The 18,385-nt window shown below is 38.6% G+C and overlaps 1 protein-coding gene across 5 annotated transcripts in view; it reads left to right on the plus strand.

Moving 5' to 3' along the window:
- Positions 1 to 18,385, plus strand: part of Usp9x (ubiquitin specific peptidase 9 X-linked) — a 117,889-nt gene that overhangs the window by 49,496 nt on the left and 50,008 nt on the right. For 3 of the 5 annotated variants that reach the window (XM_042683610.1, XM_042683609.1, XM_042683612.1), the window contains 12 exons: positions 194 to 346; positions 2,170 to 2,274; positions 2,922 to 3,128; positions 3,530 to 3,666; positions 4,695 to 4,843; positions 6,310 to 6,397; positions 9,194 to 9,536; positions 11,741 to 11,836; positions 13,433 to 13,644; positions 15,366 to 15,606; positions 15,924 to 16,073; positions 17,332 to 17,452. In XM_042683610.1, the coding sequence (XP_042539544.1) occupies positions 194 to 346; positions 2,170 to 2,274; positions 2,922 to 3,128; positions 3,530 to 3,666; positions 4,695 to 4,843; positions 6,310 to 6,397; positions 9,194 to 9,536; positions 11,741 to 11,836; positions 13,433 to 13,644; positions 15,366 to 15,606; positions 15,924 to 16,073; positions 17,332 to 17,452 (2,002 nt within the window). The remainder of the gene's footprint in view (positions 1 to 193; positions 347 to 2,169; positions 2,275 to 2,921; positions 3,129 to 3,529; positions 3,667 to 4,694; positions 4,844 to 6,309; positions 6,398 to 9,193; positions 9,537 to 11,740; positions 11,837 to 13,432; positions 13,645 to 15,365; positions 15,607 to 15,923; positions 16,074 to 17,331; positions 17,453 to 18,385) is intronic. The other 2 variants (XM_042683611.1, XM_042683613.1) reach the window with 1 other exon arrangement.

Here is an 18,385-nt window from a genome sequence, read left to right on the forward strand (position 1 = left end):
CTGAAAGTGAAAACTTCAATATCAAATTTTCTTATTACAGCAACACAAATATACTATATTAATGTATTTGTATTTCCTAAATGTGTTTTAGAATTCCTACTTACATTGTTTAATAGTGTATACATACAATTTTTTAAAAGCTTCATTGTTTTAGTAGACTGATTTTGAATTATTTGCTTTTTTAAAAATTCAGGAGTGGATACAGCAGAACAATATATTATCCATAGTTTTGCGAGATAGTCTTCATCAACCACAGTATGTAGAGAAGCTAGAGAAGATTCTTCGTTTTGTCATCAAAGAAAAAGCACTGACCTTGCAAGATCTTGATAATATCTGGGCAGCACAGGTAAGTTAATATGGAAGTTATTTTGTTTCTTAAATAAACTACTAAAACTAAACCAAGTCATCATGAAATGAGATATAGGCCTGTTATTTGATTTTGAAATTAATTTTGTTATATTACAGAAATCCTGTCAGGAAATTTCAAGAAATGTCCAGTAATATATTTTAAGATAAAAATATTCTTTATTATTTGTATTTTTTATTATTTGTATTTGGGAAAAGTAGTTTGTAGCAAACAAAGTTTTTATTTTGGGTCTGGTCGTGGGGCCTGAACTCTGGGCCTGGGCACTGTCCCTCAGCTCTTCAGCTTAAGGCTAATGTTCTACCACTTGAGCCACAGCGCCACTTCCGGCTTTTTTCTTTTTGCTTATATGGTGCTGAGGAATTGAACCCAGGGCCTCAGGCATTCAAGGCAAGTGCTCTACCACTGAGCCATCTTCCCAGCCCCGCAAACAAAATTTTTTAAAATAAAATAATCTCTATGCATAGTGGCACATGCCTGTGATCCTAACACTCAGGAGGAGAGACAAGAGGACGGTGAGGTGGAGACGAGTCTGGAATCAGAATAGAAATAGGTACATACATGGGTGAGTGTGGTGGTGGCAGGAGAGCACTGATCAAGGCCAGCCTGAGCTATTTAAGGATATCTTGAGTTACAAAACCACAGACTGAAGATGTAGTACAATAAGAATGCTTGCCTAGCATGCCTAAGGTCCCTGTGTTTGATCATTAGTACTGCAATGAATGAGGGAATGTTCATTAAAAGTGTGGAAGACATCTATAATTGATTTCTTTGTATACCTCTAATGAAAACCTCTTCAATATCTTTATAAAGATCTATAATGACTATCACCAAGGACCTATAACTTTTCAGAATAATTAGTAACCTGTTTGAAATGTTTGAGTTGGAAAATACATAAATCCTTTCATTATGCAGATGATAGATTTGTATTTAGGATTATTTAGACAGCATTGGTGAGTTCTAAGTTCCTGTAGAATGTTTTGTTTTGTCAGTCGTGGGGCCTGAACTGTGGGCCTGAGCCCTGTCCCTCAGCTCTTCAGCTCAAGGCTAGCACTCTACCACTTGAGCTACAGTGCCACTTCCGGTTTTCTGTGGTGGTTTATTGGAGATAAGAGTCTCACAGACTTTCCTGCCCGGGCTGGCTTTGAACCACGATCCTCATATCTCAGCCTCCTGAGTAGCTAGGATTATAGGCGTGAGCCACTGGTGCCCAGCAGTTCCTGTAGAATGTATAAATCCTTTGGTTATGTGAATGATAGATTTATATCTAGGGTCACTTAGCAGTGAGTTCTAAGTTACTATATATATGTAAAAAAATAGTTGATTTTGCTTTTTAGTGATTAAGGCTCCAGTTTTGGAACAGTATCATTAGACTGCTATATTGCCACAGAGCACCAGTAGCTCATGCCTGTAATCTTAGCTACTCAGGAGGCTGATATCTGAGGATTGTGGGTCAAAGCCAGAAGTGGAGCTCAAGTAATAGAGTGCTAGCCTTGAGCACAAAAGCTCAGAGGCGGCAGCACCTGGACTCAGAGGTCAAGTCCTAGGACCAGCAAAAATAAATAAATAAAATCAGTATGTTAAATGTAGTAAACTGTAGTAAAAGTTTAAATGAATTGCCAAAGTTTATATTAACCATGTATATTCAGAAATGGAGTCACCACATTTTATATTTAAAACACAGTATCAGGTACTTTGTTGTACAGTAAGTGAAAGAGATAGAAATAACTTGTCATCAGTCAATGTATACTACTTTTCTGTTACTCAAATTATAGTATTCTATGGTTTTCTTTGTTTCTTGATAGGCAGGAAAACATGAAGCCATTGTGAAGAATGTTCATGATCTCCTGGCAAAATTGGCATGGGATTTTTCTCCCGAACAACTTGATCATCTTTTTGATTGCTTTAAGGTAATTAACATAGTGCAATCATTACCATGTGGTATGTCTATCTCTGCTTCTGTTTCTGTGTGTGCCAGTATTTGAGCTTGAAGTCACTGCCTGGCCACTGTCCTTGAGCTCTTTTCTTTGTCAGTCGTGGGCCTTGAACTCTGGGCCTGGGCGCTGTCCCTCAGCTCTTCAGCTCATCAGCTCAAGGCTAGCGCTCTACCACTTGAGCTACAGTGCCACTGCTGGTTTTCTGGTGGTTTATTGGAGAGAAGAGTTTCACGAACTTTCATGCCCAGGCTGGCTTTGAACCGCAATCCTCAGATCTCAGCCTCCTGAGTAGCTAGGATTACAGGTGTGAGCCACCAGCGCCCGGCTTCCTTGAGCTCTTTTGCTTAGGGCTAGCTCTCTGCAATTTGAGCTACAACTTCATCTCCAGCTTTTTGGTGGTTAATTGATGGTAAAAGTCTCACAGGCTTTTCTGCCCAGGCTGGCTTCAAACCACAATCCTCTATCAGTTGTTCTATGACTCATGATAGAATACCATCATTGAGTGAAAAAACTAGGACTTTGAGGCCCTCAGTTTAATCCCCAGTACTGGCAACATCACCAGAAAGACAAAAGGAGATGAGCAAACGTGAATAGTCATCATCATTTAAATTTTTTTCCAGGCCAGTTGGACAAATGCAAGTAAAAAGCAACGTGAAAAGTTACTTGAGTTGATTCGTCGTCTTGCAGAAGATGATAAAGATGGTGTGATGGCACACAAAGTGTTGAACCTTCTGTGGAATCTGGCCCACAGTGATGATGTGCCTGTAGATATCATGGACCTGGCTCTTAGTGCCCACATAAAAATACTAGATTACAGTTGCTCCCAGGTAGGATATTCTGCTTTGCTTACTTCCTGTGACTTTTTCTTCATAGGAAAGGAAATCTATAGAAATAAAGCAAATAATAGAATTTCCTAGACAGTAAACAGTCAAGATGTTAATGCTACTTTCTGAAATATGGTAAAATCTTAAAATACTGGATAAACATCTGATTCTATAAAATAATATTTATCAAAATGTACTCCAGGAAATAGGAAAAAGTGTGTGTGTGTGTGTGTAAAACAGAGTACCATCCAGCAAACTTAAAGTATATTAAACATTTATGATAGTGCTTTACTTTTTGGAGTTTAGATAGTAAATGTAAAGTTAAAGCTTACAATTCTGTAAATAACCTAAAAGCAGAATTATCCTATTAATCACTATAAATTATTTCAATGATTTGTTTCAAGGACCGGGACACACAGAAGATCCAATGGATAGACCGCTTCATAGAAGAACTTCGCACAAATGACAAATGGGTTATTCCTGCACTGAAACAAATTAGAGAAATTTGTAGTTTATTTGGTGAAGCACCTCAAAATTTGAGGTAAGACTTAAATGGAGGTAATTTTGATACTTTACAATTGTGTATTTTGTTGAAAAGAAATAGCTTTTTAGTAAAAGCAAAATTTGAAGGAAAAAAATTGTGCAGTGACAGGAGCCTAAGAGAGAAGTTAGAACAAAACAATCCTTTACCATAACCACTTCCTTTGTTTTATTCATGAAGAAGTAAGCCACAATATTAAATGATAACTATTAGAATCAAAATGAAATGCCACTTTTAGAGTATTGATTTAGAGCTCTCTTGTTTCTAGCAAGTTAGACTGGAATAACGTTTAAATGATTGAAAATGGCAAGGTATAGTCAGGCAACAGTGGCTTACACCTGTAATCCTAGCTGCTCCAGACACTGAGATCTGAAGGATTGAGGTTTGAGGCCTGCACAGATAGAAAAGACTACAAGACTCATCTTCAATTAACTAACAAAATGCTAGATATAGTTCAGGCCATGCATGCACTGAGAAGAGAAAAATCATTAGGAACTTGGTGGGACAGACATATATGCTTCTCCTGTCCTTCTTGTTGATTGCCTGCAGATGTCTGCCATTAAGAGTACTCTTCTTCTCTTCAATAGAGTATTAGTAGTGGATCTGAACATTAATTTGTTTCAGTGAATGTGGCACAGCAGTTTGGAAAGGAACTTAGGTATCTTTTTGGTGATACTGTTGACAAACTTCACCAACCAAGTGCCCTGATATTTGCTTCTCTTCACAAAGAATTTTCTATTTTGTAACTCTTAAGCATGTAATTTAACACAAGTGTTCTGGTACTAGTACTGTATAGATGTAGAAGTCAATAAGTAAATACACTCCTATGACAAGTGTACTCTAATGTCAGAAAATACTGATATTGGTTTTTTGGTAAAGTAATAAAAATCTGTCTTGTGATGTATTGATTAATTTCTTTGAATAATAATGTTACTAAAAGTAAATGGTTCTGAATTTTTAATTAGTAACTGAGTAGTTAGTGTGAACTCTTGATTACAACAGTTTAATTGCCTAATTATATTGTTAAGTTCTTCTCGTTTCAGTCAAACTCAGCGAAGTCCCCATGTATTTTATCGCCATGACTTAATCAATCAACTTCAGCACAATCATGCCCTAGTTACTTTGGTAGCAGAAAACCTTGCAACTTACATGGAAAGCATGAGACTGTATGGTAGAGGTATGTATTTAAAGATAAATTGAGCTGTGGAAAATAACAGTAATCTCTTCACAGTAGTTAATGATTTTAATTAATTAATTTTGTCGGTTGTGGGGCTTGAACTCAAGGCCTGGACACTGTCCCTAAGCTCCTTTGCTCTAGGCTTGCACTCTACCACTTTGAGCCACAGCTCCACTTCCAGTTTTTGAGTGGTTAATTGGTGATAAGTGTCATGAGGGTTTTTCTGCCCACACTGACTTCAAACAGCGATTCTCAGATCTCAGCTTCCTGAGTTGCTAGGATTACAGGCATAAACCACAAGCACACAGCTAATTATTATTTTTAAAGATATAAGGTAGCTGGGCGCCAGTGGCTCACGCCTGTAATCCTAGCTACTCAGGAGGCTGAGATCTGAGGATTGCGGTTCAAAGCCAGCCTGGGCATGAAAGTCCGTGAAACTCTTCTCTCCAATAAACCACTAGAAAACCGGAAGTGGAGCTGTGGCTCAAGCGGTAGAGCACTCTCCTTGAGCTGAAGAGCACAGGGATAGTGCCCAGGCCCAGAGTTCAAGCCTCATGACTGACCAAAAAAAATATATATATTAAAAGAAAAAGATGTAAGATAGTTGGTTTTATGAATTGTGTTTATTGGTTTATGATCCAATTTTGCTTCCATATCTATGTAATCTAAACTCTAGTAACCTAGCATTTCAAGGCTCTTTACTCAATGTTTTCCTTCTGCACTTGACTTTTTTAGTTGTTGTTTTATTTTCCACTCTGCTTGGGGAGCCCTGTCAGTTTGTACTGTTTGGTCGTTACTTTCTTTTTGAGGGTCCAGTCGTGGGCCTGAACTCTGGGCCTGGGTGCTGTCCCTCAGCTCTTCAGCTCAGGGCTAGCACTCTACCACTTGAGCCACAGCGCCACTTCCGGCTTTTTTTTTTTCTGATTATGTGGTGCTGAGGAATGGAACCCAGGGCCTCATGCATGCAAAGCAAGTGCTCTGCCACTGAGCCACCTTCCCAGCCCCTGGTTGTTACTTATTTTTTTTAGGGGGGGGGTCCGGTCGTGGGGCCTGAACTCTGGGCCTGGGCACTGTCCCTCAGCTCTTCAGCTCAAGGCTAGCGCTCTACCACTTGAGCCACAGCGCCACTTCCGGCTTTTTTCTTTTTGCTTATGTGGTTCTGAGGAATTGAACCTAGGGCCTCATGCATGCAAGGCAAGCACTCTACCACTGAGCCACCTTCCCAGCCCCCCAGGTCGCTACTTTCTTAAGGATTAAATTTTACTACTATCACTTTTAGATTTGCAAGAAAATGTTTTTTGTCTGTCTTGGCATATATTGTAGTTCTTTTAACTATTTAAATGTGTGTTTCATAATTGCTTCAGATTTTATGAAGCAAAAATTGATGAATAGAGATGGAAGGCCATAAGATTCTGATGTTTACATTTATTTTGAGAGTGTAATGCATGGTTTTTCTTAATTTGCAGATCATGAAGACTATGACCCACAAACTGTCAGGCTGGGAAGTAGATACAGTCATGTTCAAGAAGTCCAAGAACGGCTTAACTTCCTTAGGTTTGTTTTATCTACCTCTTGTGTTCTTTAAGACACAGATAAGGAATACAGAATGAATTTTCTATATAGCTATGTCTTTGTTGGTGGTCATTTTCTTTTTTTTTTTTGTAGTAGTTGTAAAAGGAGTTTCAATTCAACGTCTCAGTTTAGGAGTATAGTACAACTTGATTAATATCACCTTTTCCATCATTCTCTTGAGTCCTATATAATAGTCTTTGTGTTAACAATGGCTGTAAAAGGCAGTTCTAAATCATATTATTAATTACCATTTTTCTGATGAGGTTCATTCTATTAAGCCAAAGTGAAATGTCCAAAGCTGGATTTGCTCAATGATATTTAATTTTAATTATTATCCTTTTAGAATATTTGGAAAGTGCTTTTGATGATGGAAAGGTATCCTATGAATTCAAAACATGTCATATGCAAGAGTTTATTATTGTCACATGCCTGCTAACAACTGCCAAGACTACTAATACTGCAGGAAAACCTATTGCAGTTGTTATTTTGAACCAGGTTCTAGAGAATTTTCCCTGTTAGTTATGTTTTATTGAACTCTGTGCTTGTTAATTGGGAAATTTTTAATTACATAATGATTTTAACCTGAGAAAAGTTCTCTAGCAGATTTTAAGAAAAGTGGCATTTGTTTAAAGTGGTTTTTATGTTTGTTTTTCAACGACCTGAATAGAAGGGGCTGCCTCTCTAGATTGAAAAATGCTATCCTAGTGAACTGTTGTTACTGATGTTTGCATGTGTTCTATCCCTTTGGTTTGCTGACCAACTCTGCTTTTATATATCCTATTTCCAATGAGATTTTTCACTTGGAGCAGTTTCTTTTGTCTTTAGAAAAAAAAACTGAACACACATGGGTATCTCATGCCTGTAATCCCAGCCAGGCTGAGCTCTGAGGATTGCAGTTCAAAGCCAGCCTGGAAAAGCAATTCCATTTTATCACACTAGACCTATTTCCTTCTCTATAGATTAATAGGTTAGAGGTGGGACAGGATTGTTAGAACCAAATGTTAACCCTTATTAAGGTCCAAAATGTTACGAAAATATCAAATTCCCTAAAACATTAGATCCTAAAACATTTTGAAGTTGAAAGGGAACTACTAATATTAAGTACAAGCACCTTATTCTGTAGCTGAACATGCAGCCACCATTATGATAGCTAAAAATTAGATTTTAAGTTATTCAGAATAAAGTTGAGGTATTTTCTTTGTCTTAGACATGGCAGGACAGGGTAAATGGTGCATGCTAAAAGAAAAAAATTGGAAGCTAACGAAATAGACTATAGTTTTTCTCACAGTGGAATTCACCTTAATTGTCTGATTTTAATGGACAACCGCCACAAAATAAAGCCCTAAAGAACATCACTGAATAATTGATAAACATCCTGTTGATGATTGGTATAAAATGTCTAAATCATACATAAGAAATTGTATTTAATGTGTCAGGTACTGACTGATGAATAATCGATCATTAAAAAGTATCAGAATTGCTGGGCGACAGTGACTTATGCCTGTAATCCCAGCTACTCCGGAAGCTGAGATCTGAGGATCATGGTTCAAAGCCAGTCCCAGGCAGGAAAGTCCATAAGACTCTTATCTCCAATTAACCACCAGAAAACCAGAAGTGATACTGAGGCTCAAAGTGGTAGAGATCTAGCCTTGATAGAAAGAGTTCAGGGACAGCACCCAAACTGAGTTCAAGCCCCAAAACTGACAAGAAAAAAAGAAAGTATCAGAATTTAAATAACTCTCAATGTGTTACCTGTGAAAGACATTCAGTTAAATACCTCATTTTCCAGTGAAGCCACATACCAAAAAAGCAATATTTCCTAGTGGGATTTTTCATTTGAAGAAGTTTGTCTTTTTTAAAAATAACTGAATAGGCATGAGTATCTCACACCTGTAATCAATCTTAGCTACTTAGGAGGTTGAGATATGAATTGTAGTTCAAAGCCAGCCTGGAAAAAGCGAATCCATCAGTCCTATTTTCTTATTTCTAGATTAGTATGCAAGAGGTATTACTACCTATCAACCATATTTTCAGAATGACTAGTTTCAAAGACTATTTGAATTCAGCTAGCCAGTTCCATAGGGTTTATATAAAATTGGCGCCTTCATGTAGGGTTGTTGAGTAAACTAATAGCCAGTATTTTTAATACCAGATCAAAGGTGAGAAATAGGTTCTTTTGAAATAAGTAACACTATCTTTTTATCTGTGGTTAAAAATGTAATTGTTGCCTGGTGCCAGAGGCTCAAGCCTGTATAATAGCTACTCAGGAGGCTGAGATCTGAGGATCACAGTTCATAGCCAGCCTGGGCAGGAAAGTCCATGAAACTCTTAACTCCAGTAAACCACCAGAAAACTGGAAGTGGCGCTGTAGCTCAAGTGGTAGCGCACTTGTCCTGAGCTGAAGAGCTGAGGGACAGCGCTCAGGCCCAGAGTTCAAGCTCCACGACTGACCAAAAAAAAAAATGTAATTGTTAAGACTACTAGTGGGTAATGGTGAGTACTAGTGGCTCAGCCTGTAATGCCTAGCTATTCGGGAAGCTGAGAGCTGACCATTACAGTTTGAAGCCAACCCAGCACAAAAGTCCATGGGACTCTTGGCTCAAGTGGTAGAGTGCTACCCTTGAGCCAGAAAAGCTCAGGGACAGTGCCCAGGCCTTGAATGCAAGCCCCAGGACAGGTACCAAAAAATTTATATGTTTTAATGTATTTCATACATATATAGATTGCCTTTTAGGATAAGTTATGTAAATCTAATTGCTAATTTTTTGTTTTTCCAAGATTTTTGTTGAAGGATGGCCAACTGTGGCTATGTGCTCCCCAGGCAAAACAAATATGGAAATGCTTAGCTGAGAATGCAGTTTACCTTTGTGATCGTGAAGCCTGTTTTAAATGGTATTCCAAATTGATGGGGGATGAACCAGACTTAGATCCTGATATTAATAAGGACTTCTTTGAAAGTAATGTGCTTCAGCTTGATCCTTCCCTATTAACTGAAAATGGAATGAAATGTTTTGAACGATTCTTCAAAGCTGTGAATTGTCGAGAAGGAAAACTAGTAGCAAAAAGGAGAGCCTATATGATGGATGATTTGGAGTTGATAGGATTAGACTATCTTTGGAGGGTAAGTCTTAGGAGCTTTGTAAACATTATAGCTGATGTAATTCTCAGAATAAGTATGAATTTTAACTTTATAAATTGTGTATGGGTTCTCCAATGCTTGTCCTCGGTGTCTGGGTTAGTAAACATTCATCTTTTTTTTTTGTTTTTTGTTTTTTTTTTGGTCGGTTGTGGGGCTTGAACTCTGGGCCTGGGCGCTGTCCCTCAGCTCAAGGCGAGCGCTCTACCACTTGAGCTACAGCACCACTTCCGGTTTTCTGGTGGTTTATTGGAGATAGGAGTCTCACGGTCTCTCTTGCCCGGGCTGGCTTTGAACCGCGATCCTCAGATCTCAGCCTCCTGAGTAGCTAGGATTACAGGCGTGAGCCACCAGCGCCCAGCTAAACATTCATCTTTATCTTATTGTCATTTAAAAAGGTTTCCTCTCACCAGGCACTGCTGGCCCACACTATAATCCTAGCTACTCAGGAGGCTGAGATCTGAGGATTACGGTTCAAAGCCAGCCGGTTCAAAGCCAGCCGAGGCAGGAAAGTCAGTGAGACTCTTATCTTCAGTTAACCATCAGAAAACCAGAAGTAGTGCTGTGGCTCAAGTGGTAGAGTACTCGCCTTGAGTTGAAGGGCTCAGGGACAGGCCCGGGCCCAGATTTCAAGCTGCATGACAGACTCCTCCCCCCCTCCCCCCCCCCCAAAAAAAAAAAAAGTTTTCCTCTCTTCTATCTCCTTCATTCTGGGCTGGTGTTCCTATTGCCTAGACTTAAGATACCTGTTTTCAGGGGCTGAGAAGTTGGCTCAGTGGTAGAGCGCTTGCCTTGCATGCCTGAGGCCCTGGGTTCGATTCCTCAGCACCACATAAGCAAAAAAGAAAAAACCCGGAAGTGGCACTGTGGCTCAAGTGGTAGAGCGCTAGCCTTGAGCTAAAGAGCTGAGGGACAGCGCCCAGGCCCAGAGTTCAGGCCCACGACCAGACCCCACCCCCCCAAAAAAGATACCTGTTTTCAGATATGTTTTAGAAGTGTACTGTCTTTCATAAAGCTCCATGGAAATTAATTCCCCATCCCGATTTTTGTTCAGTGTAGATCTCAGTTTATACACTGAATACTAAACAGCCTTTATATAGATGAAATTATGAGTAGTGTGTACTTTATTGGCACTATTTAACTGAAGACATTTATAAATACCAGGAAAGTATTGGTAAAGGCTAATTTTCCACATTTTATTATGTTTTATATGTGTGAAAGTGGGTGGGGCGGAGTACTAGTGGCTCATACCTGCAATCCTAGCTACTCAGAAGGAAGAGGATATTGGTTAATAGCCAGCCAGGGTATTTAAGTCTATGAGATGCTTACCTATAGTTAACAACCAAAAATCAGGAAGTGGAGCTGTGGCTTAAGTGGTAGAGTGCTAGCATTGAGCATAAAAGCTCAGGGACAGCACCCAGACCCTAAGTTCAAGCCTAAATAGCAGCACAAAAAAGGGGGGGGATAGAAGGGGTGTAGTTCATATGCAAGGGCCTGGGTTAAATCTTGAGTGCCCTCCCACACAAATACAACACAGTCAGACAGATTATACAGTAGGGTCTTTTTCTAAAGTTTTTTTGCAAACCAGAGACAGACTAAGGTATTTATTGTACTATTTGTTTTAACTCAGATTTTTTTTAACTCAGAATTCACATGTTGAGCATAGTAGTACATACTTGTAATCTCAGCCCTTGGAGGCAGGGGTAGGAGGGCTGCTAGTTTGAAATACTTAGCAAGACTGTCTTAAAAACAAACAAAAAACATCCAACCAAAATGTAAAATCTAGTTGATAAGGGAAGTCTGCATTTCTTTGCTCAATGTCCCCATGCTTTCTTTATTCCCTTTCTCCTCCTTAAGCTGCTTAGCCATGAAACAACATCTCTAAGTCCTAGGGTTCTGAACAGAGTTTAAATACCACTAATGTAATCAGATGAGTAATAAAGATTTATAGGTATTAGGGGTGGAGGAAATAGCCTTTTTTATGTATGCTAAACTGTGTTTCTTGTAGTCTTAATCAAGACCTTAAGTTACAGGCTTAAGTAATACAGGCATATTGTTTTACTTGATTGTCAAAGTCAGCTTATCATTAAACTATTAATGTATAAAATAAATGAGGATATGGTTTGTATTTAAATGTCCAACTAAGACTTTTCTTGAGAAGAATTAACACCTCAATTTTTTGAACCTAGGTTGTGATTCAGAGTAATGATGACATCGCCAGCAGAGCAATAGATCTCCTTAAAGAGATCTACACAAACCTTGGTCCAAGACTACAGGTCAATCAGGTGAGCACCGTTTAGAATTCTAAGTGTGAAAATTGTATTGTTGATAAGAACTTTTATCTTGGGCTTAGGAGCATGCTTTAGGTGGTAGAACCTTTACTAGCTTGGGAAAAGCCCTGAACTCAATCCCCATTACTGCCAAAAAAAAAAAAACCTTTTTAAGAACTTTTTTTCTTTGGCATTAATTAGGACTTACTTTGTTTTAGTTCTTATAAAAGATATATGTAATGACTGGTATGAGGGGCTGGGAAGGTGGCTCAGTGGTAGAGTGCTTGCCTTGCATGCATGAGGCCTGGGGTTCGATTCCTCAGCACCACATAAGCAGAAAAAGCCAGAAGTGGCGCTGTGGCTCAAGTGATAGAGCGCTAGCCTTGAGCTAAAGAGCTGAGGAACAGCACCCAGGGTTCAGGCCCCATGACTGGCAATAAATAAATAAATAAATAACTGATATGATCCCAGTGCTGATGGCTCATGGGTATGATCCTAGCTACTTAGGATCTGTGGTTCCAGCCCATGGAAGGGATGCCTGTGAGACTCCCAACTAACCAACAAAATGATGGAAGTGGAGCTGTGGCTCAAGTGGTAGAGCCCTAGCCTTGAGCAAAAAAGCTCAGGAATTGGGCCTAGGCTCTGAGTTCAAGCCCCAGAAACTGGCCCGCACAAAAAATGGAATATGTTGGTACATGCCTGTAATCCTAGTCAGAATCAAAAGTTTCAGGCCATCCTGGGCAATGTTTATCTCAAAATATATGCTGTGTGTGCACACGTTTGTGCATGTGTTGTTATGTGTGTGTGTTTGGAGAAAGACAGACATAGACATACCATGTATATGAATCTTGTTTATTGATAATTATAGTGATTGTATTCTTTCTTCAAATATGTTGAAATGTCAGAAATTGTACTGTATTTGTTTTAATAACTAGTGTCTAATCCTATAAAGCTCATTTTTTGCTATTCTAGCTCATCTTCCTTAATTAGTTTCCTTTTGGAAATGTGGGTTTCTTTTGTTTGTTTTGGTTTGGGTTTTTTTTTTTGTTTTTTTTTTTTGGTTGGTCTTTGGGCCTGAACTCTGGGTCTCAGCTCTTAAGCTCAAGGCTAGTTAGCACTCTACCACTTGAGTCACAGCACTACTTCCGGCTTTTTCTGCTTATAAAGGAATCAAACCCAGGGCCTCATGCATGCAAGCCAAGCACTCTACCACTGAGCCACCTTCCCAGCCCAAGGAAATGTGTGTTTTATTATCACTATCTATTGCCTACTTTTTTCATGGTGATACTGAGGCTTTAACTCAAGGCCTGAGTGCTGACCCTTAGCTTTTTTCACTCAAGGCTGAAGCCACACCTCTTTCCATCATTTTGCTGGTTCTTTGGAGGTAAGAGTCTCAAACTTTGCTGCACAGCCTAGCTTCTATTTCAAAATCTTCAGGTCTCATCCTCCTGAGTAACTATGATTATAGGTGTAATCCACCAGCACCCAGCTTTTGAGATCAGCTTTAATGTTACCATCTCCAACTGGATTAATATATATATATATTTAATTTTTTTAATTTTTTTCATTTCAAAGCAGTTTGAATCTTTCTCTTTGGCCCATTATTTGTAGGTGGTCATCCATGAAGATTTCATTCAGTCTTGTTTTGATCGTTTGAAAGCTTCTTATGATACATTGTGCGTTTTGGATGGTGACAAAGACAGTATTAATTGTGCAAGACAGGAAGCTGTTCGAATGGTTCGAGTATTAACTGTTTTAAGGGAATATATTAATGAATGTGACAGTGATTATCATGAGGAAAGAACAATTCTACCTATGTCAAGGTTTGTGAAAAACTGATCAGTTGCTGCTATTCCTTAATTATTTATCTCTTATAAAACCATCTGTTTGGGGAGGATTGTTCTGTTTTCTTTTTTGAGACAAGATCTCACTCAAAATCCTTATGCCATCATGCCCAGCACAGAATTTTTTTTTTTTGTCTGTCCTGGGGCTTGAACTCAAGGCCTATATACTGTCCCTCCCTGGGCCTCTGTGTGCTCAAGGCTAGAGCTCTACCACTTGAGCCACAACACTATTTCTGGCTTTTTCTAAGTGGTTTATTGGAGACAAAAGTCTCCCAGACTTTTGCCCAGGCTGGCCTTGAGCTGCAACCCTCAGATCTCAGCCTCCTGAGTAGCTAGGATTACAGGCGTGAGCCACTGGTGCCTGGCAGAATATTTTTAAATTGTTGGCTTTATTCCTCCATAGTTAGTTCTTATTTTGTTTAGGTTTAAGTCCTGTTTTTTATTGACTATTTTTGTTATTTGTACTACTAAAAATAATAGCATAGTCAGATTGCATAATTATTGGAATGAAACCATAAAAGCTGCCTTGACAGATAGCTAATGTAATAGGAAATATTTTCAAGTGGTCTAATAAAATTTCTCATTAGGTTTATTCATCATTTAATAATTCAATGAGATTTATATACAGTTGCTCCCTGAGTGTGATTTAATATGCCAATATAAATACCATGTGGAGTGAGTTACTAAATTTTTTTCAGAAAAAAATTACGTCAACCTTTTTGTTGATATAAACTTGTTGTTCTCTAGGTAAAAGTTACGTTACCAATTCTTGTCTTAATTTGTGGTTTGGGGGATGTTTTGTTTGTTCAGGGATGTTCTGTTTATGTGGGATTTTTTTTTTTTTATACTGGTCCTGAGACTAGAAATCAGGGCCTGGGCACTGTTGCTGAGCCTTCTTTGCTCAACCACTTGAGCCACAGCTCCACTTCTGGCTTGTTTTTTTTTTTTTTGGTAGTTTATTGGAGGAGATAGGAATCTCACAGACTTTTTTACATGGACTGGGTTTAACCTCAATCTGCCGTTGAAGCTGAGTCCTTCTCTGTAGCTAGAATTACAGGCCTGTGCCATAGGCATCCAGCCTTGTGTTTTCCCTTTTTGAAAGTCTCACTGTGTAGCCTAGACTGACCTGGAATTCTCCATCTTCCTGGCTCAGCCTACTAAGTACTGAAATTACTGGCATGCACCACCACATCCTGCATTTGTATTCATAGATACAAAAAGTACTAACAAAGAAAGATACTTGGTCATTGTATTTTGAAGATTTGCAATAAATGTAGGTAAAAGCAAATCAGAAGCTGGGTGCTTATGGTTCACGAACACCTATAGTCCTAGTTACTTAGAAGGCTGGAATCAGAGGACCAAAGTTCGTAGCCAGCAGAAAAGTCCATGAGATTCCTATCTCCAATTAACCAGCAAAAAAGCCAGATGTGGAGATGTGACTCAATGGTAGAGTACCGGCCTTCAGAGGAAAAAGCCTAGTGTGAGAGCATGAGGTGTCCTGAGTTCAAGCCTTAGGATCAGCATTGGGGAAAAAATCAGTTTTCATTTTCAGGATGCTAAAAAATAAGCATCAATAATCGATTTTTTTTCTTGTTTAATAAGAAAATTGTCGTTTTAAAATTCCTAGCTTAATTTTCTTGAGAAGATTTAAATGTCTACTGAATATCATATTATCCTTTTTTTTCCCTCCCCAACTTCAGAGCTTTCCGTGGTAAACACCTCTCTTTTATAGTTCGATTTCCAAACCAGGGCAGACAGGTAGATGACTTGGAGGTATGGTCTCATACAAATGATACAATTGGTTCAGTTCGACGATGTATTCTCAATCGTATTAAAGCCAATGTAGCCCATACAAAAATTGAACTTTTTGTGGGCGGTGAACTGATTGATCCTGGAGATGACAGAAAGTTGATTGGACAATTAAACCTAAAAGATAAATCGGTAAGTATATATAGTTCCCAGACTTCTTAATTACACTAAACTTGAGAGTATTATTGTTTATTCAGTAAATGTTGATTATTTGTTAGGTATAAGGCATTGTGGTTAGGTGCTTGGATTATAATACTAAAAAAGACATTGTGACATGATATATCAAATAATTTCCAAAAATGAAACTTAAGTGACTATATGAGACAATACTTTTAAGAGGTATTTGAAAGTTTACCATGTAGTTTTTTTGGTATGTCACTAGGTTTTGGATTCTCTGTTTTAAGTTTTTTTCCCATGTCTTTGATCCTGACATAGTTTATCAATTTCAGCTAATTACAGCCAAACTTACACAAGTAAGTTCCAATATGCCTTCAAGCCCTGATAGCTCTTCTGATTCTTCAACTGGATCTCCTGGAAACCATGGTAATCATTATAGTGATGGCCCCAATCCTGAAGTGGAAAGCTGTCTGCCTGGAGTGGTGAGTACATGCAGTTGTACAAGCCATTATGCTAGGATTTTTTATAATAAAAATACAGGTAGAATATTTTTTCTTGGTATTTATAATTTAATGGGGAAAAATATCAAATTAACCATCAGTTCACAGTGGGTACCTGTTAAAGGTGATTGTAACTCAAATTTAAAACAAAAATTTTCAACAGATATGGTCATATTTATATATGTAATGTATTAGAGTGTAGTTGACACTTGAATATATGCATATAGGAAAGTATTATTGTCTTGTGTATTTGTACCATAAAATGGACTCTTTAAAATTAGAGAAGTATGTAAAGTCTTAGATTGTCAGTAAAATATCCTTATGCCCCAAGAAAAAGTGACTTCTTTTTTGCTCTTGTACTTTTTACCACAAGGGTTTTATTTGTTTGTTTGTTAGCAACTCCTGAGACTTGAACTCTTAAGCCTGGGCACTGCCCTGAGCTCCTCGTGTTCAAGGCTAGCATTCTGCTACTTGAGCCACACACACAGTGCCACTTCTGGCTTTTTCTGTGATTAATTGGAGATAAGAGTCTCACAGACTTTCCTGCCCAGGCTGGCTTGAGATTGAGATCCTCAGATCTCAGACTCCTGAGTAGCTAGGATTACAGGCATGTTCACATGTGGGAACTTGTCAGCACATGTGCCAGTACTGGGGCGTGAACTTAGGGCCTGAATACTGTCCCTTAGCTTTTTCCACTCAAGATTGACACTCTGCCACTTGAACCACAGCTCCACTTCTGGCTTTTTATTGGTTAAGTGGACATAAGAATCTCACAGACTTTCTTACCTGAGCCAGCTTCAAACCAAGGTTCTCAGCCTCCTGAGTAGCTAGGATTATAAGTGTTAAAATTAGGAACTCGTGTCAGAAGAATTTGGCTCCCTACAAGTGAATTCGAAATTTACTAGTTAGCATGGCAGCCTTTTGTGTGTCTAGTCTGAGTTGAGTATAAAAGAGAAATAATTTAATAGAACATAAAAAATTATCAAAAGAAAAGTAACTAGAGGTTATTAGAAAAATTACTTAATAGAATATAAAAAATTGTCAAAAGAAAATTAACTAGAGGTTACTTAAATGATGTGTTCAGACTGCATCATGAAGAATTTGTCAAGGTGAAATGAGGAAATCCAACCATCTTTAAAGAGCAGAAATGACATACGTAATATTACAGATATTTACTCTTGTGGGTACCAATTCTGAAGAGTAATTTATAGGTAATTATCATGTGTGTTTTGTATTCTAGATAATGTCACTGCATCCCAGATATATCTCTTTCCTTTGGCAAGTTGCAGATTTAGGTAGCAGCCTAAACATGCCACCTCTTAGAGATGGAGCAAGAGTGCTAATGAAACTTATGCCACCAGGTAAGAATTTTTAATTGGTGATAAAAGTACATGCCAAACAATAAAGGGATATACTGGCTAGCAAACTCCATGCAAGAAGAATTGGTAAACTATAGCCCAAAGGTGAAATCCATCCCACTACATCTGTTTTTTGTTTTGTTTTATTTTTTTGCCGCTCCTGGGGCTTGAACTCCTGGACTCTGTCCCTGAGCCTTTCTGTGCTCAAGGCCAGCACTCTACCAGTTGAGCCACAGCGCCAATTGCGGTTTTTTTCTGTGTATGTAGTACTGAGGAATTGAACCCAGGGCTTCATGCATGCTAGTCAGGCACTACCACTAAGCCATATTCCTAGCCCCCACATCTGTTTTTGTACATTCTAGAAACATAAGAAAGATTTCTAAATTTTTGATTTTTTTTTCTTTTTTGCCAGTCCTGGGGTTGAAACTCTGGACCTGAGCACTCTCCCTAAGCTCCTTTTGCTCAAGACTAACGCTCTACCACTTGAGCCGCAGCGCCACTTCAACTTTTTCTGTGATTAATTGGAGTCTCACAGACTTTACGTTCCTGACCTGGCTGGCTTCAGACCACAATCCTCAGATCTTAGCTTCCTGAGTAGCTAGGAATATAGGCATGAGCCACCAGCGTCCAGCTTAAATTGCTTTAAGAAAATTAAATGAAATATTATTTTGTGACATGAAAATTACGTGAATTTAACCTTTAATGTCATATGATAATGTCATAACCAAAGTTTTATTTGTAAATAGCCATGCTTATTTATTCACAAACTTTATCTTCAGCTACTTTTGTTTTATTTTTTTTGGGGGGGTAGAGGGGGTCCTGTCGTGGGGCCTGAACTCTGGGCCTGGGCGCTGTCCCTCAGCTCTTCAGCTCAAGGCTAGCACTCTACCACTTGAGCCGCAGCGCCACTTCCAGCTTTTTTCTTTTTGCTTATGT

Source organism: Dipodomys spectabilis, unplaced genomic scaffold (assembly GCF_019054845.1).
Source record: "Dipodomys spectabilis isolate Male_0828 unplaced genomic scaffold, ASM1905484v1 ptg000082l, whole genome shotgun sequence".
NCBI lineage: Eukaryota > Metazoa > Chordata > Mammalia > Rodentia > Heteromyidae > Dipodomys > Dipodomys spectabilis.